The following is a 27,784-nucleotide window of genomic DNA, read 5'->3' on the forward strand; positions in this document are numbered from 1 at the left end:
TCCTGCCAGGATCTTTTAGGATCCAGCAGCAATGGCTCATCTCCATAGTCGGGCTAGATTCCAAGCCCAGAGGCCAGAAGTTAAAAGACAGTGTGGCAACGCACTGCGCTCCCAGTCTCCTTTCTTAGAAATACTTCTGAAAATATTACAACTTCAGGACGGCAATCACTGCAGGAATGATAGGTATATTGGCCAGTGGAATGATAGTTGTGTGACTGTGCCAAGTTCCCCAGTTCACTGTCAGTGTTAAAACCCCTCTACTCAGTTGCAATTGTCAACCGATTAATTTCCAGACCCTTAAGGTTAGGAGTTTGCATCTTTGCAATTCACATTTCATTCAATGGTTAAATGTAATCCCGGGATTTATTGTTATAGTGCAAGTGGAACATACAGCATTAATGCTTTCTCAGGAGTATTCTTAGATTTGTTGACGAAGATATATTAAAATCTGCCAAGAGGGTGATTCAAGGTAATTAGTAATGAAGTTTCCCAGCACATTATCAAATGTAGACCTGTTTGTTTTTGTTAGTTACTGGGTACAATAGAGCATGTTTGAACAAGAAGGTGACGGTAGCACAGTGGTTATGTTGCTGAGCTAATAATCGAGAGTGCTGGCCAAATGATCTGGGAACATGTTGTTCAAATCTCACCACGGTGGTGGAGGAATTTAAATTCAGTTAATTAAAAAAAAAGCGTGAAAATGAATTAAGAATAAGTAACCTCCCAGATGAAGTTTCAAAACATAGGTTAACTCCCACACACTGTTGGTTTCCTGCTAGTGCTAAAAGACACACTGAAAGAGAGTGAGAGATAAAATTGGGCCCAGCCAGATTAGTTGCCTGCTCCCTTGGCTGCAGAATATACATAATCTGGAGAGACCAAGATAACTGTGGGCATGTAGGGGTGAGAACAATTGTGTTAGGTTTTGAAAAAATTAAAAGATAATCAGCCAATGTCAATGGTTGATTATCAAGCCACCTCTTAATGCCTTGCAACCAATATTTCAGCTATTCAAAATGATCAAACATTTCTATGTCATTCTCTCAGTACATCAATAAGCAATCTGTCACTGCCCTCCAAATCATCAGTGTCATATGAACAAGCTTAATTTTCAATCCAAAAATAGGCCAAACGACCGAAGGAACAGCCATCAGCAGACATCTATATACAGTTTTAAAAACAAGTCAATAAAAATAGATTGTAGACAGGAAACAAAGGGAATAATCAGAAGTGCTTTTTTACTGAAACAATATATACAATACAGTTTGCTAAACAATGTAGCCAACAATGGAAGTTTCACAGAAACCAGCTAATTTGCAACCATGGGCTCCCGTATAACTAACGGTCGTAGACCAGAAACTAAAGTTGAAATTGTCTGCATTACTGGTTAACAGTGTGGGTGGAAGAGCTTCCTTTTAAAGTGTCTTTGGAAGCAGCTCGACTTCCTTTCATCTCATTGCGATTCGGTGGTTATTTGATGCACTACACTTAGTGATTACAAGAGAATGTCAAACTCCCATCACCATTAAGATCAACACTTCCTCATAATTTAGTTTGAGCGGGTTACGTGTATTAGCAATGAGCGCGCATTCCGCAGGTACCCAAAACACCTGTGTATATATATATATATATATGTGCTATATACAGCTGCTGCACAGTAACGCATTTAATCCAGATCATTCGAGCTGTTTTAATCAAGTAATCTTGAAAATAACAATTTCAACTTTAGATTGCCATAGGACTCTTTTTATTAGACCTTATTTACTTTTCTTTGCTGCAATGTTGGTAACCCTTTTAACGCTGGTTGCATTTTTTTTAATAGCCTGAGCTGTGTGAAGCAAAGCCTTGTACTCCCTCAGAAATAAAATACATTTTGTATAAATTGCACAGAATGTGCGACTCAAGCTTCAGAGCTCTCACCAGGCTGCACTGATTATGGATTTGCCATCATTTATGATTTTATTCAACGGCATTCATTAAATGATTTTATTGCAAGTTGTTCGTTGTTTGCAACACGTTGCTGAAAAATCGATTTCTAGCACGCGACAGTATTTAATAAATGGCTCGGGTGTGATCGATTTATGGGAAAAAAACATAGGCTTTGCTTTCAACTCCAGCTCAGTCTTCACAATTTGTTGACTTTTACTTGTCAATTCCTGGACCGTCTCACTGACAGCCGATGCCGAGTCTCTTGCCGAGTTCCTAGAAAGAAAAATAACACATAATTTATTTTAATATTTTGGGCAGGGGGGACATGAGTATAAATGCTTTAGACATGAAAATCGATTTAAAATGTGGTTTCTAGGATTTCTTTTGAAAGAATGAAAGACTTGCATTTCTATAGCACCTTTCACGACCATCAGATGTCCCAAAGCGCTTTACAGCCAATGAAGTCTTTTTTGAAGTGTGGTCACTGTTGTAATGTGGGAAACACGGCAGCCAATTTGCACACAGCAAGCTCCCACAAACAGCAATGTGATAATGACCAGATAATCTGTTTTCATTATGTTGGTTGAGGGATATTGGCCCAGGACACCGGGATGAACTCCCCTGCTCTTCTTCGAAATAGTGCCATGGGGTCTTTTATGTCCACCTGAGAGGGCAGATGGGGCCCTCGGTTTAACGTCTTATCCGAAAGACGGCACCTCCGACAGTGCGGCGCTCCCTCAGTACTGGCACTGGGAGCGTCAGGCTAGCTTTAATGTGCTCAAGTCCCTGGAGTGGGACTGTGAACCCACAACCTTTTGACTCAGAAGCGAGTGTGCTACCCACTGAGCCACGAGCTGACACACTGGCCCTTAATTTCCGATAGGAGGCTTCCTGCGTACGGAGGCCTCCTATTGGGGAAAAAAATCGACCCCCCTTACCCGAGGGCTCCCGAGGTCCGGACATTTCCGCTCCTGGGCCTCTCCACGACGAAATGCGCAGGGCCCAGGTATCCCAGGGGCGCAGGCAGTTCGCAAGCATCCCTGGGATCACATGGGCCATGGGGAGCCAATGAAAGAAGGGAATCCCCCTTCATACTTTTGACAGATAGACCTGTCAAAAGTATGAATGGGGATCACTGAAAAAAGACACTAAAACATTCAATAAATTTTTTAAAAATCACGTTTTTAAAATTGCATTAAATTTAATATTTTAAACAAATTACATTTTTTGAAAAAAGAATTCGTTTTTTACAGGGCTAAAAATAAACTTACATTTTTAAAAGTATTTTTAAATTATAAATGAGTGGAAAAAAAATTCATTTTTTTACTTTTTTCAATTCTTATGCTGGTAAAAGCAGCCCTTACGCTTGCTTTTACCAGGCGTAAGATTAAGGGATTTCAGTGGGTGGAGGTTCTCTGAAAGCGGAACTCTCCCCCCCCCCCCCCCCCCGCAGATTGGAAATACTGGTTTTCAGCGCCTGCGCTTCACTAGCCTGAAACCGGCATTTCCGATGTTCCTACGGGTGTGTACACAGCTCGTACACGCCCGTAGGCATCGGAAAATACGGGCCATTGTCTTAAAAAGAAAACGATTTTCAGATATATGTTACTGTGTTACAACAGTGACTAAACTTCTAAAGTACTTCATAGGCTGTAAAGCGCTTTGGGATGTCTGGTGGTCGTGAAAGGCACTATATAAATGCCAGTCTTTCTTTCTTTCTTTAAATATTTTTGCAGCCCAAAAACTCTTTTAGATTTTAACCGACCTCACAGCACATGGCTGGTCTGCATGAAAATGTCACAAGAAAGCAGTTCAGGAGCCACTTTTTGTAAATCAGATTTTTGGTCCATCACATCAAATAATGCATGTGAGGTAAATTCCTTTAGAGATACAAAGGAAGTAGAACATTAGTAATTTCATTAATTAAATGGGAAATTAGTGATGCGTGCAATAAGGGCACAGCAGTTATCATGGGTGACTTTAATCTATATATAGATTAGTCTAACCAAATTAGTAACAATACTGTGGAAGAAGAATTCCTAGAGTATATGTCGAGGAACCAACTAGAGATCAGGCCATCTTAGACTGGGTATTATGTAATGAGAAAGGATTAATTAGCAATCTTGTTGTGCGAGGCCCCTTGGGGAGGAGCCATCATAATATGACAGAATTCTTCATTAAGATGGAGAGTGAAGTAGTTGACTCAGAGACTTGGGTACTGAATTTAAATAAAGGAAACTACGATGGTATGAGGCGCGAGTTGGCTAAGATGGATTGGGGAATGTTACTTAAAGGGTTGACGGTGAATAGGCAATGGGAAACATTTAAAGATTGCATGGATGAACTACAGAATTTGTTCATCCCTGTTTGGCATAAAAATAAAACAAAAAAGGTGACTCAACATTGGCTAATAAGGGAAATTTGGGATAGCATAAGATCCAAGGAGAGGACATATAAATTGGCCAGAAAAAGCAGCAAACCTAGGATTGGGAGCAATTTAGGATTCAGCAAAGGAGGACAAAGGGATTAATTAAGAGGGGGAGTATGAGAGTAAGCTTTCAGGGAGCATAAAAACTGGCTGTAAAAGCTTCTATATGTGAAGAGAAAAAGATTGGTAAAGTCCCTTGCAGTCAGAATCAGGGGAATTTATAATGGGGAACAAGACATGGCAGACCAATTAAATACATACTTTGCTTCTGTCTTCACAAAGAAGGCCACAAATAAAGTTCCAGAGATGTCGGGGAACATAGGGTCTGATGAAAGGGAGGAACTGAATGAAATCAGTATTTGTAGGGAAATGGTGTTAGGGAAATTGACAGGATTGAAGGCCGATAAATCCCCAGGGCCTGAGAATCTACATCATAGGGTACTTAAAGAAGTGGCCCTAGAAATAGTAGGTGCATTGCTGGTCATCTTCCAAAATTCTATAGGCTCTGGAACAGTTCCCATGGATTGGAGGGTAGCTAATGTTACCCCACTGTTTAAAAAAGGTGGTAGAGAAAAAACGGGTAATTATAGACTGGTAAGTCTGACATCGGTAGTGGGGAAAATGCTAGAGTCCATTATAAAAGATGTAATAGCAGAGCACTTGGAAAACAGTGACAGGATCAGACAAAGTCAACATGGATTTACAAAAGGTAAATCATGCTTGACTAATCTACTGGAATTCTTTGAGGAAGTAACTGGTAGAATAGATAAGGGAGAGCCAGCGGATGTGGTGTATTTGGAATTTCAGAAGGCTTTCAATAAGGTCCCGCATAAGAGACTAGCGTGCAAAGTTAAAGCACATGGGATTTGGGGTAAGGTACTGACTTGGACAGAAAACTGGTTGGCAGACAGGAAGCAAAGAGTTGGAATAAACGGATCTTTTTCCGAGTGGAAGGCAGTGACTAGTGGGGTACCGCAGGGATCGGTGCTAGGGCGCCAGTTATTCACAATATATATTAATGATCTAGATGAGGGAACTAGATGTAATATCTCCAAGTTTGCAGATGACACAAAGCTGGGTGGGCATGTGTGCTGTGAGGAGGATGCAGAGAAACTCCAGTACGATTTAGACAGGTTGGGCGATTGGGCAGATGCATGGCAGATGCAGTATAATGTGGATAAATGGGAGGTTATCCACTTTGGTGGCAAAAACAGGAAGGCAGATTATTATCTGAACGGCAATAGATTGGGAAAAGGGCAAGTGCAACGAGACCTGGGTGTCCTTGTGCACCAGTCACTGAAGGTAAGCATGCAGGTGCAGCAGGCGGTTAAGAAGGCAAATGGTATGCTGGACTTCATAGCGAGAGGATTCGAGTACAGGAGCAAGGTTGTCTTGCTGCAGTTGTACAGGGCCTTGGTGAGACCACACCTTGAGTATTGTGTGCAGCTTTGGTCGCCTTATCTGAGAAAGGATGTTCTTGCCATGGAGGGAGTGCAGCGAAGATTCACCAGACTGATACCTGGGATGGCAGGAATGACGTATGAGGAGAGATTGGGTCAATTAGGCTTATATTTGCTAGAGTTTAGAAGAATGAGAGGGGATCTCATTGAAACTTATAAAATTCTAACAGGACTAGACATACTAGATGCAGGAAGGATGTTCCCAATGGTGGGGGAGTCCAGAACCAGGGGTCACAGTCTAAGGATAAGGGGTAAGCCATTTAGGACAGAGGAGGAATTTCTTCACCCAGAGAGTGGTGAACCTGTGGAATTCTCTACCACAGAAGACAGTTGAGGCCAATTCATTAAATATATTCAAGAAGGAGTTGGATATATTTCTTAAGGCTAAGGGGATCAAGGGATATGGGGAGAAAGCAGGGACAGGGTACTGAATTTGGATGATCAGCCATGATCTCATTAAATGGCGGAGCAGGCTCGAGGGGCCGAATGGCCTACTCCTGCTCCTATCTTCTACGTTTCTATGTTTCACTGATTTAAATATATATTATATATAAATAAAGGCCTGGTTTAAAAGCTAGGCCTCATAAAAGTAATATCAGAAACAAAATAAAGTATTATTTAAGACTTTATTAATTTGTTAAAAGCTGCAAAGTATAACTTCCAGAATAAAAAGTCTTCTGTTTAAAAAAAAAATTAGGGTCCTTATTTTCCTTTTCTGTGTAAAGTTTTACAAAAAAGCAGACACAGGAGTAAAACCCGCGGGAAATGATAACAGACGTCATCTGTGTTGTTACTGATTCCCGCTCTTATGCAAGTTAGCTATAAAAGAAAAGAAGCTTGTTAAGGACTTTTAATTCTTTGTTGAAGAGTAACCAAGAAAAAAATCATGCATTCTTGTGCAGGGTAGGATAGGTAGGAAAACTGCGCTCACAGCCAATGTTCCCTGTAGGCTGCACTTTGCTCCGCGCGGCCTCTTTCTTTCAACACGTGGTCCCTTTAAATTTCTGCGCGTGTGCGGTATTTCCGATGTAAAAGCTGGTCAGCGGCCTGCGTGGGACCTTGCGGATTACTGCGCGGCCCTGCACGCACGCAGCTTAGAGGGAGCATTGCTCACAGCTCACATTCGCACTGAGAATTCGGGATCCTGGGCTTCAGAAATAGAGGCATAGGGCTGGATTTTGCTACGGGGGCGGGTTGGAGGTGGGAAACCCACATTCGGGCTTGTTGTCCCGCCTCCATGGAGATGTGGCCAACCCACTGGATTTTCCTCTGATTGACCTTGTTGAGCCCGCCCTGTGGGCTCAGCAGGCCAATTAAGGGCCACCCGGCAACAGGTGACGTCAGAGATTGACATTTCATCTGTCAAAAGCTTTTGGCAGATGGAATATCAGTGTTTAACAGCTGTTTGAAGCTGTCAAGCACTGAAAAACTGCTAATTCAGCCTCAGTCCTTTCTCAGGATAACTTTAAAATCATTTTGCTGCAGAAACCAAGAAGCTGATTTTTTTTTAAAAATCGGAGCTTCTGTGGTTCTTGCAGCCGACTCCCGACACCGGAATGCAGGACTCCTGTAAAGGTAAGTAAAAGTAAGTTAAACTTATTTAAACACTTTAAACACTTGCAAAACACTTACCTTTGCACTCCTGCACCCCTCACTCACCTGAACACTGGGCATCTCGACCCCTCCAAGACCTCAGACCCACGTCCCGCCTCGAAAACTTTTCGTGGTTTGGAGCTGTCGGGAAGCCCACAAACCAGCAATAAAAATCGCGAATAGGCAAAAAACTACCTGTTAACAGGCAGTTTAATTGCCTTTAATCCCTTCCCGCCTCTGGGAGTCGGGTTCCAGCACTTGTCGGCAACCCGACTCCTATGAAATTGACATGGAGGCGGGATGGGGTTGGGACCCCCGGATCTCTGATTTTTATCGCCCGCACGCCTCCAACCCGACTCCAGGGGCTTAGGAAAATCCAGCCCATAGAGTACAAAAGCAAGGAAGTTATGATGAATCTTTATAAAATACTGGTTCGACCTCAACTGGAGTATTGTGTCCAATTCTGGGCACCGCACTTTAGGAAGGATGTGAAGGCCTTCGAGAGGGTGCAGAAAAGATTTGAGAATAGTTCCAGGGATGAGGGACTTCAGTTACACGGATAGACTGGAGAAGCTGGGGTTGTTCTCCTTGGAGCAGAGAAGATTGAGAGGAGGTTTGATAGAGGTGTTCAAAATCATGAGTGGTCTGGACAGAGTAGATAGAGGGAAACTGTTCCCATTGGCAGAAGGGTCGAGAACCAGAGGACACAGATTTAAGGTGATTGGCAGAAGAACCAAAGGCGACATGAGGAAAAACATTTTTATGCAGCGAGTGGTTAGGATCGGGAATGCACTGCCTGAAAGGGTGGTGGAGGCAGACTCAATCATGGCTTTCAAAAGGGAATTGGATAAGTACCTGAAGGAAAAAAATTTGCAGGGCTATGGGGAAAGGGCGGGGGAGTGGGACTAGCTGAAGTGCTCTTGCAGAGAGCCGGCACGGGCTTAATGGGCCAAATGGCCTCCTTCTGTGCTGTAACCATTCTATGATTCCATGATTCTGATGCTTATATGCAGGAAAGGTAAGACATCTAACTCACAGCAACACTGACAGAACTGAGTACTGCCACAAAGTTTTTATCCATAGTGTGCTGGTTATTACGCAGTGCAGCAGGAGGTTGTGGAGAGGGCAGTCCAGGAATAGGGATAGAAACATAGAAGATAGGAGCAGGAGTAGGCCATTCGGCCCTTCGAGCCTGCTCTGCCATTCAATGAGATCATGGCTGATCATCCGAATTCGGTACCCTGTCCCTGCCTTCTCCCCATATCCCTTGATCCCTTTAGCCTCAAGAAATATATCCAACTCTTTCTTGAATATATTTAATGAACTGGCCTCCACCGCCCTCTGTGGCAGAGAATTCCACAGGTTCACCACTCTCTGGGTGAAGAAATTCCTTCTCATTTCAGTCCTAAATGGCTTACCCCTTATCCTTAGACTATGACCCCTGGTTCTGGACTCCCCGGCCATCAGAAACATCCTTTCTGCATCTAGTCTGTCCAGACCTGACAGAATTTTATAGGTTTCGATGAGATCCCCTCTCAATCTTCTAAACTCCAGTGAGTATAAGCCCAATTGACACAATCTCTCCTCGTACGTCATTCCTGCCATCCCAGGTATCAGCCTGGTGAATCTTCGCTGCACTCCCTCCATGGCAAGAACATCCTTCCTCAGATAAGGCGACCAAAACTGCACACAATACTCAAGGTGTGGTCTCACCAAGGCCCTGTACAACTGCAGCAAGACATCCTTGTCCTTGTACTCGAACCCTCTCGCTACGAAGGTCAACATACCATTTACCATGGTCCATGAGTGCACCACTCAAAGAATAAACTGTCCCAAGGCACGGGTTCTGCGTCCCAGTCTATTGAACGGGCTTTCGGAAAATGCTGTTGTGGCATATTCAAAACTCTTGCACAATCCAGGGCAGGGTGAAACGAATTATTCGTCATTTAAGTGGCTTGGGATGTTGGAAAAGACAGTTACTACAGGTGCATTATGATGGCCTGGTTTACTTTTGTTTGGCCTTCTGATTCGTGTTGCACATAGTTATCCACGACAGAACTGCATGTGCTTTCACCTTAATCCAGCTCACTGAAAGCTGGGAAATCAATCCTTCTGTTTAGGGTAAGAAAAGGGGGAAAAGCAGCCCTAAGTGAAAGACTGGGAATATGGAAGGTATGTGTCTTCATGACTCTATTGTTTGGGGGAAAAAGCATTCTAATCTTGTTCAATATAATAGAAAAATAAGGGCCAGGTTTAGGAACAGATAAACAGTTTATACAATTCTGTTCATATATAAATAATCAAAAGTGTTGAAGGAGTCCTTAATTTGTTAATTATATTTGTTATTTGCAGGGCTATGAAACATAGAAGATAGGAGCAGGAGTAGGCCATTCGGCCCCTCGAGCCTACTCCGCCATTCAATGAGATCATGGCTGATCATCCAAATTCAGTACCCTGTCCCTGCCTTCTCCCCATATCCCTTGATCCCTTTAGCCTTAAGAAATATATCTAACTCCTTCTTGAATATATTTAATGAATTGGCCTCCACTGCCTTCTGTGGTAGAGAATTCCACAGGTTCACCACTCTCTGGGTGAAGAGCAGGGGAGTGGGACTAATTGGGGAGCTCTTTCAACAAGTCGGCACAAGCACGATGGGCCGAATGGCCTCCTTCTGTGCTCTATGATTTGGGGTTTGTGTGGTATTTTTCCGTGTGTATTTCATTTTTAAGTTTGGTCATCAGACTAAGTAACCCTTATTGAATTTTTAAAAAATGCTTTTGCAAATAAGGCAAATTATTAAAATTTTACTCTTTGGATCAACAGAAATTCTCACTAAAATGAAGACATTAAATACATCAAGTGTTTCTCATTTGGTTTTACTTGATGGAATGTACCTTGTGGTGGACGGTTTTCATTTCATCAACTTGGCCATGAAGAAAACTCAGAACTTCAGTGTCATTTTCTTCCTCCGCAAAGTGAATGGCACTTCGGCCATTCATGTCCTTTTAAGGGAAGAACAGGTCGTATTACACGTTTGGGGAGACATTCCTCAATCTTCTCCCTTTATCCCATCCCCTCCTCTCGCAGAAAGTGCTGACTGATGTTCCATGGGTATCATTCATTCGCTGGCACTTCGCCCATGAAACTGCCCTTCATGTGCCCCAGGCTGGGCAGAGTGTTGGCAGGCTACTCAACTGAGGTAGCATTAACGTCAAGCCCGGTCCTGCCCTTGCCCAACATCACATAATAAGAAGTAGGAGCAGGAGTAGGCCATACGGCCCCTCGGGCCTGCTCCGCCATTCAATAGTATCATGGCTGATCCGAATCTAGACTCACGTCCACTTCCCTGCCCTCTCCCCGTAACCCCTAATTCCCTTATCTGCTAGGAAACTGTCTATCTCCATTTTAAATTTATTTAATGTTGCAGCTTCCACAGCTCTCTGGGGTAGCAAATTCCACAGATTTACTACCCTCTGAGTGAAGAAGTTTCTCCTCATCTCAGTTTTGAAAGCGCAGCCCCTTATTCTTAGATTATGCCCCCTAGTTCTAGTCTCACCCATCAGTGGAAACATCCTCCCCGCATCCACCCGATCAAGCCCCCTCACAATCTTATATGTTTCAATACGATCGCCTCTCATTCTTCTGAACTCCAATGAGTAGAGTCCCAACCTACTCAACCTTTCCTCATACGTCAACCCCCTCATCTCCGGAATCAACCGAGTGAACCTTCTCTGAACCGCCTCGAGAGCAAGTATATCTTTTCTTAAATATGGAAACCAAAACTGCACGCAGTATTCCAGGTGTGGCCTCACCAATACCCTGTATAACTGCAGCAAGACTTCCCTGTTTTTATACTCCACCCCCCTTGCAATGAAAGCCAAGATTCCATTGGCCTTCCTGATCACCTGCTGCACCTGCATACTAACTTTTTGTGTTTCATGCACCAGGACCCCCAGATCCCTTTGTATTGTAGCACTTTGCAGTTTCTCTCCATTTAGATAATAACTTGCTGTTTGATTTTTTCTGCCAAAGTGCATAACCTCACACTTTCCAACATTATATTGCATCTGCCAAATCTCTGCCCACTCACTTAGCCTGTCTATGTCCTTTTGCAGGTTTTTTATGTCCTCCTCACTCATTGCTTTCCCTCCCATCTTTGTATCGTCGGCAAACTTGGATATGTTGCACTCGGTCCCTTCCTCCAAATCGTTAATATAGATTGTAAAGAGTTGGGCTCCCAGCACTGACCCCTGCAGAACACCACTAGTTACTGATTGCCAGCCCGAGAATGAACCATTTATCCCAACTCTTTGTTTTCTGTTAGATAGCCAATCTTCCACCCATGCCAGTATATTACCCCCAATCCCGTGATTTCTTATCTTGATCAGTAATCTTTTGTGTGGAACCTTGTCAAATGCCTTTTGGAAGTCCAAATACACTACATCCGCTGGTTCCCCTTTATCCACCCTGTACGTTACATCCTCAAAGAATTCGAGCAAATTTGTCAAACATGACTTCCCCTTCATAAAACCACGCACGCTGTCGGTAAAGGTCACTAGATCGTGATCTGGATCACTGGTGCAGATCTGTTTTATTCACCGCAGTTACATTCTTCATTTTGAACCACATTTGACTCAATACCATCTCCATTTGTGGGATCTATAAATTGCTTCAGAGTGAATTAAAATAGAATGTGAGGTATAAGAAATAGGAGCAGAAGCAGGAGCAGGCCATTCTGCCCCTTGAGCCTGCTCTGCCATTCAATGAGATCATGGCTGATCTGATTTTGGCCTCAACTCCACTTTCCTGCCCGCTCCCCATAACCTTTGACTCCCCTCTTGCTCAAAAATCTGTCTATCTCAGCCTTGAATATATTCAATGACTCCACCTCCACAGCTCTCTGGGGTAAAGAATTCCAAAGATTCACGACCCTCTGAGAGAAGAAATTCCTCCTCATCCAGGTCTTAAATGGGCGACCCCTTATTCTGAGACTATGTCCCCTCGTTCTAGATTTCCTGACGAGGGGAAACATCCTCTCAGCATCTACCCTGTCCAACCCCCTCAGAACCTTATGTTTCAATAAGATCCCCCCTCAAACTCCAATGAGTGTAGGCCCAACCTGCTCAACCTTTCCTCATAAGACAAACTTCGAATACTACTGTGCTGCTAAATTTTAAAATCAAAGGGTAGCTTTTCTAAATTCTCAAACAGAGCGAGGTACAATAACAATGCGCTTCTCCAAATCTGGCCTTTTGAGCATCCCTGATTTCCTTCACCCAACCCTTGGTGGCCGTGTCTTCAGCTGCTGAGGCCCTAAGCTCCGGAATTCCCTCCCTAAACCTCTCCACCTCTCTCTCCTCCTTTAAGTCGTTCCTTAAAACCTATTTCTTTGACCAAACTTTTGGTCATCTCTTTACGTGGCTCGGGTGTCAAATTTTGTTTGATAACGCCCCTATAAAGCGGCTCGAGATGTTTTACTGCATTAAAGGCGCCATATAAATACACGTTGTTGTTGTTGTACCTGGCCTGCTACAAACATAACTTGAAAAATCACAGGCGGTGCACCCACAAAAGTATTGCTAATTAACAGTCACAATAAGTCTCTATGGGCTAGATTTTCAGTATAGACAGTTTTGGGGCGCTAACCTTAGCGCCCGCCCGAAGTTAGCGCCCGCCCCAAAGTAGCGCCCCGTTGCCGGAAATTCAGTGGCTTCGCCCTAAGAGGTTGGTGGAGCGCTAAAAGAGGCGTTCCACTACTATCTTTAGGCGCTAAGCCGGCGGTGCAGAGCGCAACACCCGAGCTCGGGCGCAGCGCACGGCAGACACTCTGGTGCCAGTGAGCTCTTAAAGGGGAAGGGTGCATGTGTTTTTTTCAAAGGCAGAGTCTGGGGGGGAAAACAGGAGGAGGAGGTGGTGGTGGTGGTGGTGGTGGTGGTGGCCGGAAACATAAATACACCGTTCACAACAACACACTGGATCCTTCCACACAACACATGCAGACTGCCTTTTATAGTGCAGGAGGAGTGCCCTTTAATTTGCGCTCCCCAGGGTGTGTTGCGTTCCATTTTACAAACGCTCTGAACGCCAGCCGCACAATGGGGCGGTCCGACTGAAGTTTGGATTCAGGGCGGCCAAAGGGCGTTGCACGAGGATGTGACGTCATTTTCTGCGCGCGCATCCGGGCGGCCGCTAAACTTTGCGCCGGCGCTAACGGGCAACTTAATTTGGGGCGGGGCGCAAACTGCGCTGCGCCCGGGCGCTACACGCATAGCGCCCGAAAATCACTTCTCTTAAGGCGCTAACTGCTGGCGCAAGCAACTGAAAATCTAGCCCTAAAACTTTAAAATAATCCAATACCGCTTCTTGTTCTGACCCTGGCATTTATTCAGTGACAAACTGCTCCCACAGAACCCAGTGAAATAAGATGTAACGGTCTGGAACTGAAGCAACGGTCGTACCTGCATGGAGAGGGAAGATCCCATCCTCAGCAAGCATCTCATTCCATCCTGGAGCTGCTCCTTCCTCAAGGTGAGGAACTTCTCCACGTCACCATCCATGTCTGAGGTCTCAAACTCCTTCACTGTTGCACTGTGAGCCAACACCGCACAGTGTAATGGGGTCAGATCTTTAGAGCAAAGGCAAAGGCTTGTTATTCACATTTGTTGGAAGCTGTAAAGATCAAACGCACATGAATTATACCAATTGACACGTCATTTTCAAAAAACAGTGGGTGACATGAATCAGTCGTTCATGAAAGAAAGACTTATGAAATAATACTGAGCGGCCTGCGGGTGGCGCTGTCCAGGGAGAGTATAAATACTCGGGCACGGACCCAGCTTGCGCAGGACATTCTTAACAGGAACTAGTGAAGGACACAACTAGACCTCCATGTTGTAAAACAGTTGATTAAAGCTTTGTTTAACGCTTAGACCAAGTGCCTAGTAGTTTTCTTACATCAGTGGGTATGCGCAATCCAGTCCAATTGAAAATTAGAGTCAATGAAGTTTTAAACTATTAGAGGAGTATATATAACTAACGTCACATTATATCAATGAAAGAAAAATTATTTTGATATCAAGAGATGCTTACGATTATTGTCCATGGCATCAATGTCCACATCTGTTCCATTCATCAAGGTTTTCTCTAATATCTGCAAATGATCAATAATGATGTTATTGATGGATAAATGTGACAAGAGTGGTAACTATTCATAATCTGAGGTGTTCAAGGTTGAGGCTTGCCCACAAGTGGCAGTGAACTATACATTTGCACTCTGCTTACTTGTAATACTCTGAGGAACCCATTTTCCGCACACAAATGGACTGGAGTTTTTCCCAAATAGTCTCTATTGTTGATCTGAGCGCCAAGCGAAATGAGGTCATTCACTATCAAGTGCTGGTTTCTTTCTGCGGCTAAGTGCAGCGCAGCCTGTGGAACCAAAAGTAGTGATATCACTATAGAGTACCTTAAGGCTCTAAATGCCCCCTCAAAAAAATCTCAATGGCTTTCTCTTTTTAATGACTTCAATATCATGATCATAATGTCCTCTCATACGGAGAATTTTAACAAACAAAATATTTTTACCATTAAGTGAAAATACTGACAGGTACTTTGAGGTGAAGTGGACATTTTTCTTTATGGAAATGCGAGGGTACACCAACCAGGAAAGGATGAACAGGCTGGGTCCCTTTTCTCTGGAAAAGAGAAGGTTGAGGAGGTGACCTAATAGAGGTCTTTAAAATTATGAGAGGTTTTGATAGAGTGGATACAGAGAGAGTGTTTCCACTTGTGGGGAAGAGCAAAACTAGCGGCCATCAATTTAAGATAGTCACCGAAAAATAAAATAGGGAATTCAGAAGAAACTTCTTTACCCAGAGAGTGGTGAGAATGTGGAACTCGCTACCACAGGGAGTGGTTGAGGCGAATAGTATAGATGCATTTAAGGGGAGGCTAGACAAGCATATGAGGGAGAAGGGAATAGATGGTTATGCTGATAGATTTAGATGAGGAAAGACGGGAGGAGGCTCGAGTGGAGCCGGCATGGACTGGTTGGGCCGAATGGCCTGTTTCTGTGCCGTATATCCTCTGTAATCCTATGTAATAGTATAAATAGATATATACTCTTGCTCACTTTGTCTTATGAGCAATTTTAATTGTGCTTTACAAAAAGTGCACAACACTTTTTAAACGGATTGTCAGTAGAGTTTGAAGTAGATTGTCCCACTCTAGCCTACACAAGTTACTGCAGGTATACAGTGAAGGTTAACTTAATGAATAAAAACCCATGATACAGCGGAGAACAAATGTGACTGTTGCAGGTTAATTAATTTTTTATTTGCTTATGACTTCTAAAAAAAATGTAAAAGACATGGGGGAAAGATTGGGTGGCGCCCATTTTGGGGCACTAATCACGCCAGGGCTAGTTTTAGTGCCCCAAAACAGTTAGCGGCCCCTACCCCGTAAATTCAGTAGTAGCACCCCAAGAAGGAGGCGGCGTGCTCCTGGAAGCGTTCCACCTCCTACTTGGGGCGCTACGTGCAGCAGCAGCATTGCAGGCCTCCTCTGGGGAGCGGGGTGCCATGGAAACACTCGAGAGGAGTGCCGGGGCTAAGCGATCGCGGCCGGCACCCCGCATACACACGCGCGAAAGGGGGCAGGTGCTGGCAGTCAGCCAAAATAAAAATGGCCGCCGACACCTGCCCTTTAAACTGCGCTGCCCCCTGATCCTGTCCCGGCGATAGGTCAGGGGGCGCAAGGGATGTTTGCGGCCGGGGCATTTGCAACCCGTTAGCACCCCCCCGCCCCCCGCCCCCTGGGGGCGCAAAGCAACATAATTTCTAGCCCATTAACACAAGAAAGTCCAGAAAATCATTTTTGAAAAGTACAAAATAGCAGGAATTTTCTTCAAAGACTTCTAATTACTTACTCGGCCTCTGGTGTCCTTTGCATCAATCCTACCCATGTTTGCCATCCTACAGGCTAAGCCATAAGCCAAGGCTCTCTTTCCCTGAATAACAGCATTATGTAGCATTCTGTCAAAATATAGAAAAATAAGACACCCTGTTACTGATAATTAAACAAGGCAGCAAAGCATAGAACAGAAACAGGCAATTCAATGCTCTGAATTAAGCTAGTCCTTCTTTCTACAACCTACGTGTTAATTTCAGTAATTATCCTAATTTCATAATTGCAATCAAAATTAATTGAGTTTTTTTTTGTAATAAAGGCATTAAATTCATCTCAAGAAACCAGCAATTTGTAATAGGTTTGGGTGATTCAACTGAAGGGCAATACATTGCATGTGACGTTAATCTGAACTGTTTGCGTGGATTTAACTCTACTGTTTAACGGCCAAATACGCAAAAGCACGCAGCAGGATTTCCTGGAAAGAAATGGCATACACCTAGTGCGTGTTCATTTACAAAACTCTGAACCACACCTAATGGAAAAAAAATCGTACAATAAGCAGTTGTAATCACTAGCGCTACATTTAAACTTGAAGAAAATATTTGAATTTAACAAACAAAAACAAAAACATGGATTGTCTTTGGTGTTATTCATTTTATGGGGAGTGTGCACAGGAGGTGAGGCCCTTGCCCGAGGCGCTCTGCCCATCATTGCCTGCTATAGGCTAGTGGTGAGCTAGGCTCCTCGCCATCAGCTCCTTCAGAAAATCTTAACATATGGCGCAGCAACAGTTTGCGTTTAGACAGTGGATTTGATGTAGCAGGACAGCCCAAGGCGCTTCTCAGATGAAAAAAATCGACAAAACCGCATTTCATTAGGAAACACTAGAATGAGGTGGCTGACCATTACCTTAATCTAAATACAATAACAAAAAAGGAGGTTTTGACAGCCACTGGAAACTTGTTTTAGTCATTTAGCGCTGATTACTACAACAGTAATGTTGCAACATATGGAACTAAGTATACGCATAAAATTGTAATATTTGTTAACCTAACTTTTGCACTAGGCTGCATCTCTTAGTGATTCGCTGCTCTCCATCCATCTACTGTATATTTATTGAAGCAATTTTTTTTGGCTATGGGGAAAGAGGGTGGGAGTGGGACTAATTGGTTAGTTCTTTCAACGAGCGGGCACAGTGGGCCAAATGGCCTCCTTCTGTGCTGTGTGATTCTATCATTCAATCTCTTCTAGACATTTTAAGGGCCACACTTAGGTCCGTACTCTACAATTATTATAGGTGTTACACTTGCGTGTTGCCGTTCTTGTCCACTGAAAGTATTTCCTGAGTAGATAGGGTGCGAAGGCTACCCTCCACATGTCGCAGTTGAAATTGGAAGAAAGAGAAGGCTGAAATGTCTGGAGAAGGTTGCTGCTGAACGGTGACTGGAGGGCCCTTACATTCAACGTGAGAAGATTTGCTGCTCTGGATATTGTTCAATGCAGCTTGACTAAGCCGTTTAGCCCCGGGTGATGGGCAACGAGGAAGGGATTGTTCCATGACATTCTGAGAGTAGCGGGGTCGACGACAGAATGCCCCGTCTTCATCGGAGGTGTTCCCGCAGTGTTCAGCTGCAGAGACTGCCCGCTGAACGGGTGAAAGGCTCAACTCTGATTCCGAGTACGAGTAAGGGTCGGGAGATGCAGAGCCCAGATCAGGAAGAGTTGGGTCATCCTCGGAGAAGTGACTCATACGGCAGTGTAAGGCTCCTTGGTCAGCTTGCAGCTGTTGGTTGCTGTAGTGTAACCCCCAGAAACTGACTGGGAAGCCAATGTGGCAGCCTGGCTGGAAATCCGTTTCAATCGGGATCTGCACTGTCTGGTAGGAACACGTTTCCTTTTGCTTCAGATCTGTCTCCAAAACCTCGACTAAATCTTCCAACAGTTCTTCAAAATTCTTTCGTGGGTAAGCATTAGATTTTTTTATCTGAAAAGGAGAACAAAATAGGAAACTGTTATTGCATTTCATTGATTCATAGCTGTCACAATCAACCGCTGATTTGGAGACCTCCTTTGCATCCTTAAATTCAGCAGGAAAATAGGTCTTAAGTGATGCAAATGATATTGTAAACATGAAACTGAAAATTACACTATGCAATATTATCACACGAACAAGTAGCCTGGGTTCAGCACTCCATTAAAACAGCAGACGTGGAATTTGAGTTCAAATTCCACCATGGTCATTTAAGTAAAAACAAAATACTGCGGAAGCTGGAAATCTGAAATAAAAAAAACGGAAAATGCTGGAAATTCTCAGCAGGTCAGGCAACATCTGTGGAGAGAGAATCAGTGTTAACGTTTCAGGTCGATGACCCTTCGTCAGAACTGGCGCCCGTTCTGACGAAGGGTCATCGACCTGAAACGTTAACTCTGTTTCTCTCTCCACAGATGCTGCCTGGCCTGCTGAGTATTGCCAGCATTTTCTGTTTTTTTTATTTATGGTAATTTAAGCATTTGAATTCAGCTTGAAAAAATCTGGAAATAAAAAGATGGTATTCATTTTTTTTAAAGTTACCATGAAACTGTCGGATTGACATCAAAACCCAACTGGTTCGCTCACGGCCTTTAGGGAAGGAAACCTGTTGTCCTTACCCGGTCAGTTTAGCCTATCTGTGACTCCAATCCCACGGCAACATGGTTGTCTCTTAACTGCCCTCTGAAGTCAAGCTAAGCGAGCCACTCAGTTGTATTATATCCCCCTCAAGAAGAAACAAGCCCAAGCCCAAGCCCACCACCTTCTCAGGTAACTAGGGATGGCCAATCAATGCTGGCCTTGCTGTCATTTCCAAGCCTCTAAGTTCTAGGAGCTTACCTGTATGGTCCGTTTAGAAGCATAAGGATGAACATTGAATCCCTCCCGGACTGCACGTCTTCTCACTAGAATAGAGCCACCAACAAACACGTTGGACACAATTAGATACAGTAAAAAAAAAGGACAATTTAAAGTAATATATTCCTCCTGAGTCGCTTACCATTATTTGATTTCCAGGCCACATCCACCTGCGAGAAAATACAATTAAAAATATCTTTAAAATCCTCATTTCAAACCAGTTTTCCAACAAATATTAAAGTTTGAATTTCCACCTTTCAACTTTCAACCTTGTCACTATCAGGGAAACTTTTTTTTCCCCCCCAGAGAATCTGATCTGATTATGCAATTCTCCCCTGACCCTCTGATACGCTTATCAATTACTTCATAAAAGGTGATGAGTCGAAGAAGAGATGATGAGTCGAAAGAAGAGATGAATAAGGCTTTTATTAGCTAAGAAGAGACCATGCTTCTTCGTGAGTGACTGAACAAGTCTGAACGAAACCCACACAGTGGTGGGTGGAGTCAGCTGAGGCATGCCTCCATACACAGCGCCACCCAGAGGTGGCAATATACAATACAGTGGTTTACCACATTCACCCCTTGTTTAATGTGAAGTCCGGCGGGGTGAAGGGTACTACAAGTTAAGTCTATCAGGAGGCCTTGTCTGACGTCCTGATCGTCGTGGTGGCGGCGGTGGTGTTGCAGCATCCGACGTCGGGTCTGGTGTCTGGGTGGTTGGCGAAGATTCCTGGGGCTTTGGCATGCCGTCTGCAGGGGTTGGGTTGGGAGGGGTGGTGGGGGATAACAGTGGTAAGGGGGATAACGGTGGTAAGGGGGATAACGGTGGTAATTCAGGGGTACCCGAGGGTGCGAGATCTCGTATGGAGACCGTGTCCTCCCGCCCGTCTGGGTATGTCACCCAGGCATACTGGGGGTTGGCGTGTAGGAGGTGCACCCGCTCGACCAGGGGGTCCGTTTTATGCATCCTCACGTGCCTCCGCAGTAGGACGGGCCCAGGAGAAGTCAACCATGCCGGTAGCGAGGTTCCCGATGTAGACTTCCGGGGGAAAACGAACATTTTCTCATGAGGGGTCGCATTAGTGGCAGTACAAAGCAGTGACCGAATGGAGTGAAGCGCTGCAGGGAGGACCTCCTGCCAGCGGGAGGTCGGAAGGCCCTTAGATTTTAGTGCTAAGAGGACTGCCTTCCAAACCGTCGCGTTCTCCCTTTCCACCTGGCCGTTCCCCCGGGGGTTGTAACTGGTGGTCCTGCTCGTGGCGATACCTCTTGTTAGCAGGTACTGCCGAAGTTCGTCGCTCATGAACGATGAGCCCCTGTCGCTATGTATATAGCTGGGGAACCCGAACAGAGCGAAGATGTCATTCAGACACTTGATGACCGTGGTACTGGTCATGTCTGGGCAAGGGATGGCAAAGGGGAAACGGGAGTACTCATCAACTATGTTGAGGAAGTACACATTGCGGTCAGCGGAGGGGAGGGGCCCTTTAAAATCGACGCTCAGGCGTTCGAAGGGGCGGGTGGCCTTGATCAGGCTTGCTCTGTCCGGCCTATAGAAGTGCGGTTTGCACTCGGCGCAGATTTGGCAGCTCTTGGTCATGGTCCTGACCTCCTCGATGGAGTAGGGCAGGTTACGGGATTTGATAAAATGGAAAAACCTGGTGACCCCCGGGTGGCAGAGGTCATTGTGGAGGGACTGCAGCCTATCACTCTGCGCGTTGGCGCATGTACCACGTGATAGGGCATCTGGGGGCTCATTGAGTTTCCCTGGCCGATACAAGATATCATAATTGTAGGTGGAGAGTTCGATTCTCCACCTCAAGATCTTGTCGTTCTTGATTTTACCCCTCTGCTTATTATTAAACATAAAAGCTACTGAACGCTGGTCAGTGAGCAGGGTAAATCGTTTCCCGGCCAGGTAATGCCTCCAGTGACGCACCGCTTCTACAATAGCCTGGGCCTCCTTTTCGACGGAGGAGTGTCTCGTCTCGGGGCCCTGGAGGGTCCTTGAGAAAAAGGCCACGGGTCTGCCCGCCTGGTTAAGGGTCGCGGCTAGGGCGAAGTCGGAGGCATCGCTCTCCACTTGGAAGGGGATGGACTCATCCACCGCGTGCATTGCGGCCTTCGCGATATCGTTCTTGATAAGAGTGAAGGCTGCACACGCCTCTGGTGTCAGGGGGAAGGAGGTGGCTTTGATGAGGGGCCTGGCTTTGTCTGCATAGAGGGGCACCCACTGGGCGTAGGAGAAAAACCCCAGGCATCTCTTCAGTGCTTTTTGGCAGTGGGGAAGGGGTAGCTCCATTAGGGGGCGCATTCTGTCGGGGTCGGGCCCGATGACTCCGTTCTCCACCACGCAGCCGAGGATGGCCAGGCGCTTGGTGTGAAACATACATTTTTCCTTATTGTACGTTAGGTTCAGCCGTTGGGCCGTACGGAGGAAATTTGCTAGATTAACGTCGTGGTCCTGCTGGTCGTGGCCGCAGATGGTGACGTTATCCAAATAGGGGAAGGTTGCCCGCAGCGCGTTCTGGTCAACCATTCGGTCCATCTCCCTTTGGAAGACCGAAACCCCGTTGGTGACGCCGAAGGGGACCCTAAGGAAGTGGTAGAGGCGGCCGTTTGCCTCGAAGGCAGTATACTGGCGGTCCTCATGGCGGATGGGCAGCTGGTGGTACGCTGACTTAAGGTCGATGGTGGAGAATACTTTGTATTGCGCAATCTGATTGACCATATCAGATATGCGAGGGAGGGGGTACGCGTCCAGCTGGGTGTACCGGTTTATGGTTTGGCTGTAGTCGATTACCATGCGGCGTTTTGCAGTGGTTTTAACGACTACAACCTGGGCTCGCCAGGGGCTAGTGCTACCTTCGATAATGCCCTCCTTCAAGAGCCGCTCCACCTCAGAGCTGATAAAAGCTCGGTCCCCGGCACTGTACCGCCTGCTTTTGGTAGCGATGGGTTTATAGTCGCGGGTGAGGTTAGCGAACAGGGGAGGGGGGGGGACTTTTAATGTGGAAAGGCTGCAGGTGGTTTGCAGCGGGCGATTTAAAAGTTGTTGGTTGCAGACTGTGAGTGGGGGGAGGGGTCCACCGTATGCTAGTGTGACACTCTTAAGGTGGCACTGAAAATCCAACCCTAGCAGGACGGCAGCGCAAAGACGGGGCAGGACTAGCAGTTTAAATTTTTGATATTCAGTGCCCCCTACTGACAGGGTCACCACACAGTAGCCGCTGATGTCCATTGACTGGGACTTGGACGCCATAGAAATGCGATGGTGCGTTGGCAGAATCGTGAGGGAGTGGCTACGTACCGTGTCGGGGTGGACGAAACTCTCTGTGCTCCCGCTGTCGATCAGGCAACTGGTGGCGCGGCCGTTTACCGCGATATCCATCATGGAGCTGGATAGATGGTGAGGGTGGCCTTGATCCAGCGTCACGGAGGCCAGTATGTGGCTTAGTGAGTCACTATAGTCATCCGCCGAGACGGTGGTCGGTTCCGGTGACGAAATGGCGGTTGAGTGCGTTGGATACGATGGCGGCGGATGCCATGCGGCCGGGGGTACACAAAATGGCGGATAAGATGGCTGCTCCCACGGCCCGCACGCTGCGCTGCTGGCTGGCTTCCCCTTGCAGGCGTTAGCGTAATGGCCTTTCTTCCCGCAGCCCGAGCAGGTAGCTGTCTTAGCTGGGCAGTGCGCTCTGGGATGTTTTAACTGGCCACAGAAATAGCATTTTTGGGCCTGGTTACTGGGCATCGAAGCAGTTCTTACCGGAGGCTGCTGTCTCGGTTGGGTCGCTGCAGCGGTTGGTGCCGGGGGCGGCGGTCCCGTGTCCCACGGTTTCGATTGCCATGTCTCGGCGCCGTTACGGGGGTATGCCTCGAGGTTTCGGTGGGCCTCCTCTAACGAGAGCGCAAGGGCAATGGCCGTCTTCAGGTCGGGTTCCTTGCTTTCTAGCAGTCTCTGCCGGGTGTGGTCTGACTGGAGGCCCCTGACGAAGGCATCACAGGCGAGTCCCTGCGCGTGCTCCACAGCCGTTACCGCTTTACAATCGCAGTCTCTGCAGAGTGCCAGTAGCGCCCGTGCAAATGCCCCTACCGATTCTCCCGGTTGCTGCCTGCGGGATTCCAAGAGGTGTCGGGCGTAAATTGTGTTCACTGGGCGCGTATATTGCCCTTTTAGTAGCTCGAGGGCCGCCACGTACGTATTAGAGTCCCGGATTAGCATATATACTTGATGGCTCACCTGGGCGGTCAAAATTTTCAGTTTGTGATCCTCCTCTGTAACCTGTGAGATTGCGAGGAAGGATTCAAAGCAGCTCAGCCAGTGTTCAAACTTGGCTGATGCACCCACATCTTGAGGGTCGAGGTCCAGGCGTGGTGGTCTGAGGGCTCTCAGCAATGTCTGCTGTATCCATTGCTGTTGTTGCTCCTCAGGTGTCGCCATTTAACTTTTAGCTAATAAAATTGATACGCTTATCAATTACTTCATAAAAGGTGATGAGTCGAAGAAGAGATGATGAGTCGAAAGAAGAGATGAATAAGGCTTTTATTAGCTAAGAAGAGACCATGCTTCTTCGTGAGTGACTGAACAAGTCTGAACGAAACCCACACAGTGGTGGGTGGAGTCAGCTGAGGCATACCTCCATACACAGCGCCACCCAGAGGTGGCAATATACAATACAGTGGTTTACCACACCCTCCTAACATCATGTTTCATGTGGAGTTTAATAGTTACAAGACTGAAAATTGATTTTTTTCTCTCTGTGCAGGTGCAGTGGACTTAATCCTCATACCTGGATGTCATTGGGATCTTCACCTCTGGCTATGCGATAATTGCGAAGGAGATCTCGCACTGGCTGACGGACTCTTACTCCCAAGTACTTCTTCTGAGTCTCTGCCTTTATATGATTCTTTGAGCCTAAGAAAAATAAAGTTTGATTAAAAACCAGTACAAGAATTTGGCACAGTCCCCACCGCCTAAAATGTTTTAAATGGTCAGCTGATTATATTAGCCCAAAAAACGATAACCATTATCCATTTGCATTAACGTCAAATTTGCTGGTTTGAGCATCTTAAGCGCTCCGTTTATTTCAGGCAGAAATAGCTGTACTTACTCATCAGTTCGCACCTTGTTAAGGTGCACTGAATGTTACAATAAAATGACTTTCCCCATATTGTAGCCGTAATATTAATTAAAGAAGTTGATTCAGCAAATAAATCTTCCCCAGTAATTATAGTACAGCAGTGAACACTTGACTGAGGACAGACTCTTCCCCAACTATGAAATCTGAAAAGGGAATCCAAGGAGACGCTAACCTTACTGAAAATGTCTTGAAATTTAGCAGAGTTAAAATTCTCCCTGACGTAGCTGCTCAAAGATATGTATGTTGGGCCAATTCCAAATGTTTTGCAGGATTTCGGTGTTCCACATTTTACACAGCGTAGCACCTTATGTTATACAACTTGTTCTGTATTTACCAAGAGGTTGTATCAGCAAAGAAATCGTCCCCAGTAATTACAGAAGAGCATTGAACACTTAACTGAGGACACTCTTACCCAACTGTGAAATCTGAAAAGGGAATCCAAGGAGACACAAGGCTTGTGCGGAACGTAAACACCGGCTGGACCAGTTGGACCGAATGGCCTGTTCCTGTGGCATACATTCTATGATTTCCTATGTTAAAGGCACTATAGAAATGCATGCTGTTGTTGTTAAACATAGCCAAATGTTGGGCGTTAGATGATTTATGTAATAGTGTCAAACAGTTCACTAGAAGTTACATAACTCACTAGAAGTTGTCAGTCTTGCCTCAGGTAGCACTCTCACCTCTGAGGCATAAGGTCGTGGGTTGAAGTCCCATGTCAGAGACTTGGACACATAATTTAAGCTGACATTTTGTTGCAGTACTGAGGGAGCGCTGCACTGTTGGAGGTGCCCTATCCGGAGGAGACGTTAAGCCGACTGCCCTCTCAGGTGGACCTAAAAGATCCCACGGAATTATTGAAAGAAGAGCGTGGGAGTTCTCCCAGTGTCCTGGCCAACATTTATCCCGCAACCAATACCTAAAACAGATTATCTGGTCAGTTATTTCATTGCAGTTTGTGGGTCTCGCTGTGCGCAGATTGGTCGCCGCGTTTCCTATGTTACTACAGAGCCTATACTTCAAAAGTACTTCATTGGTTGTAAAGCATTTTGGGGTGTCCTGAGGTCATGAAAGGAACTATATAAATGTAAGTTTTTATTTCTAGACACTGAAATGCTGTCGCGCATCACTGTATCAAAGTGGAGGCTGGCAAATTGTTTGAAAAGTTCTTCAATTTCTGAGTTGAGCTTGTTTTTATTTTAAAAACTCATCCAGATGAACTTCTCACTGATCAAAAACATTTACAGCGGAACCTTTAAGCTAGGACCTGATCGTGCAACTGAATGCACTGCGCACAGCAATAGCCATCTACTGCTCATTGGTACGGCCACTATTCAGATCACTTCAAAGCAAAAATGTGTCTATACTATTGCAAATAATGAAGCAACGCCTGCATAAAACTCTGATCTCTGGTACATACAACTAGAAAGAAAAAAGACTTGCATTTTATATCGCGCGCCTTTCACAACATCAGGACGTCCCAAAGCGCTTTACAGCAAGTGAAATACTTTTGAAGTGTAGTCACTGTTGTAATGTAAGGAATGCGTCAGTCAATTTGCGCACAGCAAGCTCCCACAAACAGCAATTAAATAAATGACCAGATAATTTGTTTTAGTGATGTTGGTTGAGGGACAAGTATTGGCCAGGACACTGGACTAGCATCTAAAAAAAGTCTCGTTTGCTGAATTCTGCTTCTGTTTGGTTGGATATCAGTTTCTAGTTCATAATTTTACTGTGTATATAAACACTGTAATAACTTGCTTTCCAATCAGTCCCTGTCCATGTGCAGTTTACATATCCTCGTTTCACTATTCATTTACGGAAAGTACTGGTTTATTTGCAATTTTCACTCGAGAATGATAAAATCGGATTAAAACCCATCCCTAGCCAAGGACCCGTTGTGCTTGTCGTTAAAAAAAATTCCAGCACTCCAATATCACATTGCAGTTTGTTGCTATATTTTAAACCTGCGGCTGATGCAACATTTTAGTGCTACAATTAGAAATCATATTTTTACACTCCACTTGTGCTTAAGAGGCAGTGGTTGCATTGATAACTTTGTGCAGGTATCTTACCAGCGAGGGTCTCGTTTGCAGCTTCTGGCGTGGTCTTGTTCTGTTCCAGGTTGCAGAGCTCGCTCATTCCCTCGGTGGGAGAGGAGGGGCTTGGCTGCGAGCTGTAGCCGGGAGTACTTGGCACTTCCCCGACCAGAGGAGAGCGGTTGCTCCCTCGCAAGCAATCATCGATGCCACTGTCATTGCTGCTCTGATCGTATAGGCTATCCGGGCTTAACACCTTGTAGAGCATGTTGTATGCTGATGCACCCAGTAAGAAGCGATGCACACTGCAAACACCTGGACCACACCTGGACAGGTAAGAACCAGGTGAATCCTCCCTACTGTAGCAATCCACTGAGGAGGGGAAACTGTAAACCCTGACTCTTGACTGATGTCTTCTTTCCCGTTTTTTATATATAAACAGGCTCATTTAAGGGGAGGGATCTGAAATATGATCATTGACGCCAACACCTGCGTCAGCTTCCTGCTGATTTCTGCACCTGTCATTCGAATTTAGCCCAAATATTTGGTTGCAGCGATTGACTTGCACTGAACGTGACGCAGTTTTGATCACCTTTCAAAGGAAATCAATTTCTGGCGTATAAATACAAGAGGATTCCTAATGCAGTATTTTCCGAGACGCACATATGCCCTTTACTAAAACCACGATAAATGCACACTTTTTGACAGTAAAATCTCATCATAATCAACTTTATTACAAACCTGTTCATAGACTATTATTTTCATCCGGTTGGTTGTGCAATATTATCACTTAAGTTAAACTTATGCTGCACAAGAATTGGGGCTAAATATTTCCTTTGTTTCAGGTGTCATAGAATCATAAACCCATTTATAGGGAATGAGCTTTCATTTTGTCACTTAGAAGAAATCTTCACCAGTATTTACATACAACTTTACTTGCACAGTGATGCTACAGCAGGGGAGTTCTCCCCGTGTCCCAATCGATATTTATCCCTCAATCAACATCACTAAAAACAGACTATCTGGTCATTATCACATTGTTGTTTGTGGGACCTTGCTGTCCACACATTGGCTGCCGGCGTTTCCTACATTACAACAGTGACTACTCTTCAAAACTACTTCATTGGCTATAAAGCACTCTGGGTTATCCAGTGGTCATGAAAGGCGCTATAGAAATGCAAGACTTTCTACTCTGAACGTATGTAGTTTACAACTAACTATCTCCTACTTCACGTACAACTCAAGCCCCAGCAGCTTCCATTACAGAGTCACTCTACTCAAATTAACTTATGGGGCCAGTAATTCCGGTCCCAACGCATGAGTACGGACGGTGTACTCACGCGTGGGCCCGTTGGAAGTGCCGGATTTCAGCATGCACAGCGCATGCGCGGGAAACC

General features: G+C 45.3%; 1 protein-coding gene across 1 annotated transcript; it reads right to left on the reverse strand.

The window, feature by feature from the left end:
• Positions 1–1,221: 1,221 nt before the first annotated feature.
• Positions 1,222–27,784, reverse strand: LOC147100297 (uncharacterized). The gene is made up of 11 exons (XM_085967849.1): positions 26,424–27,784; positions 23,998–24,122; positions 19,347–19,374; positions 19,187–19,251; positions 17,628–18,301; positions 16,337–16,442; positions 14,692–14,838; positions 14,500–14,560; positions 13,869–14,035; positions 10,305–10,412; positions 1,222–2,202 (listed from the first exon to the last, which is right to left on the reverse strand). Exons 1-11 carry the CDS (start codon positions 26,833–26,835, stop codon positions 2,167–2,169), a joined length of 1,929 nt encoding a protein of 642 aa, XP_085823975.1. The 5' UTR covers positions 26,836–27,784; the 3' UTR covers positions 1,222–2,166.

This window comes from Somniosus microcephalus, chromosome 26 (assembly GCF_052327205.1).
Source record: "Somniosus microcephalus isolate GS21.2 chromosome 26, FLI_Smic_1.0, whole genome shotgun sequence".
In the NCBI taxonomy this organism is placed as follows: Eukaryota; Metazoa; Chordata; class Chondrichthyes; order Squaliformes; family Somniosidae; genus Somniosus; species Somniosus microcephalus.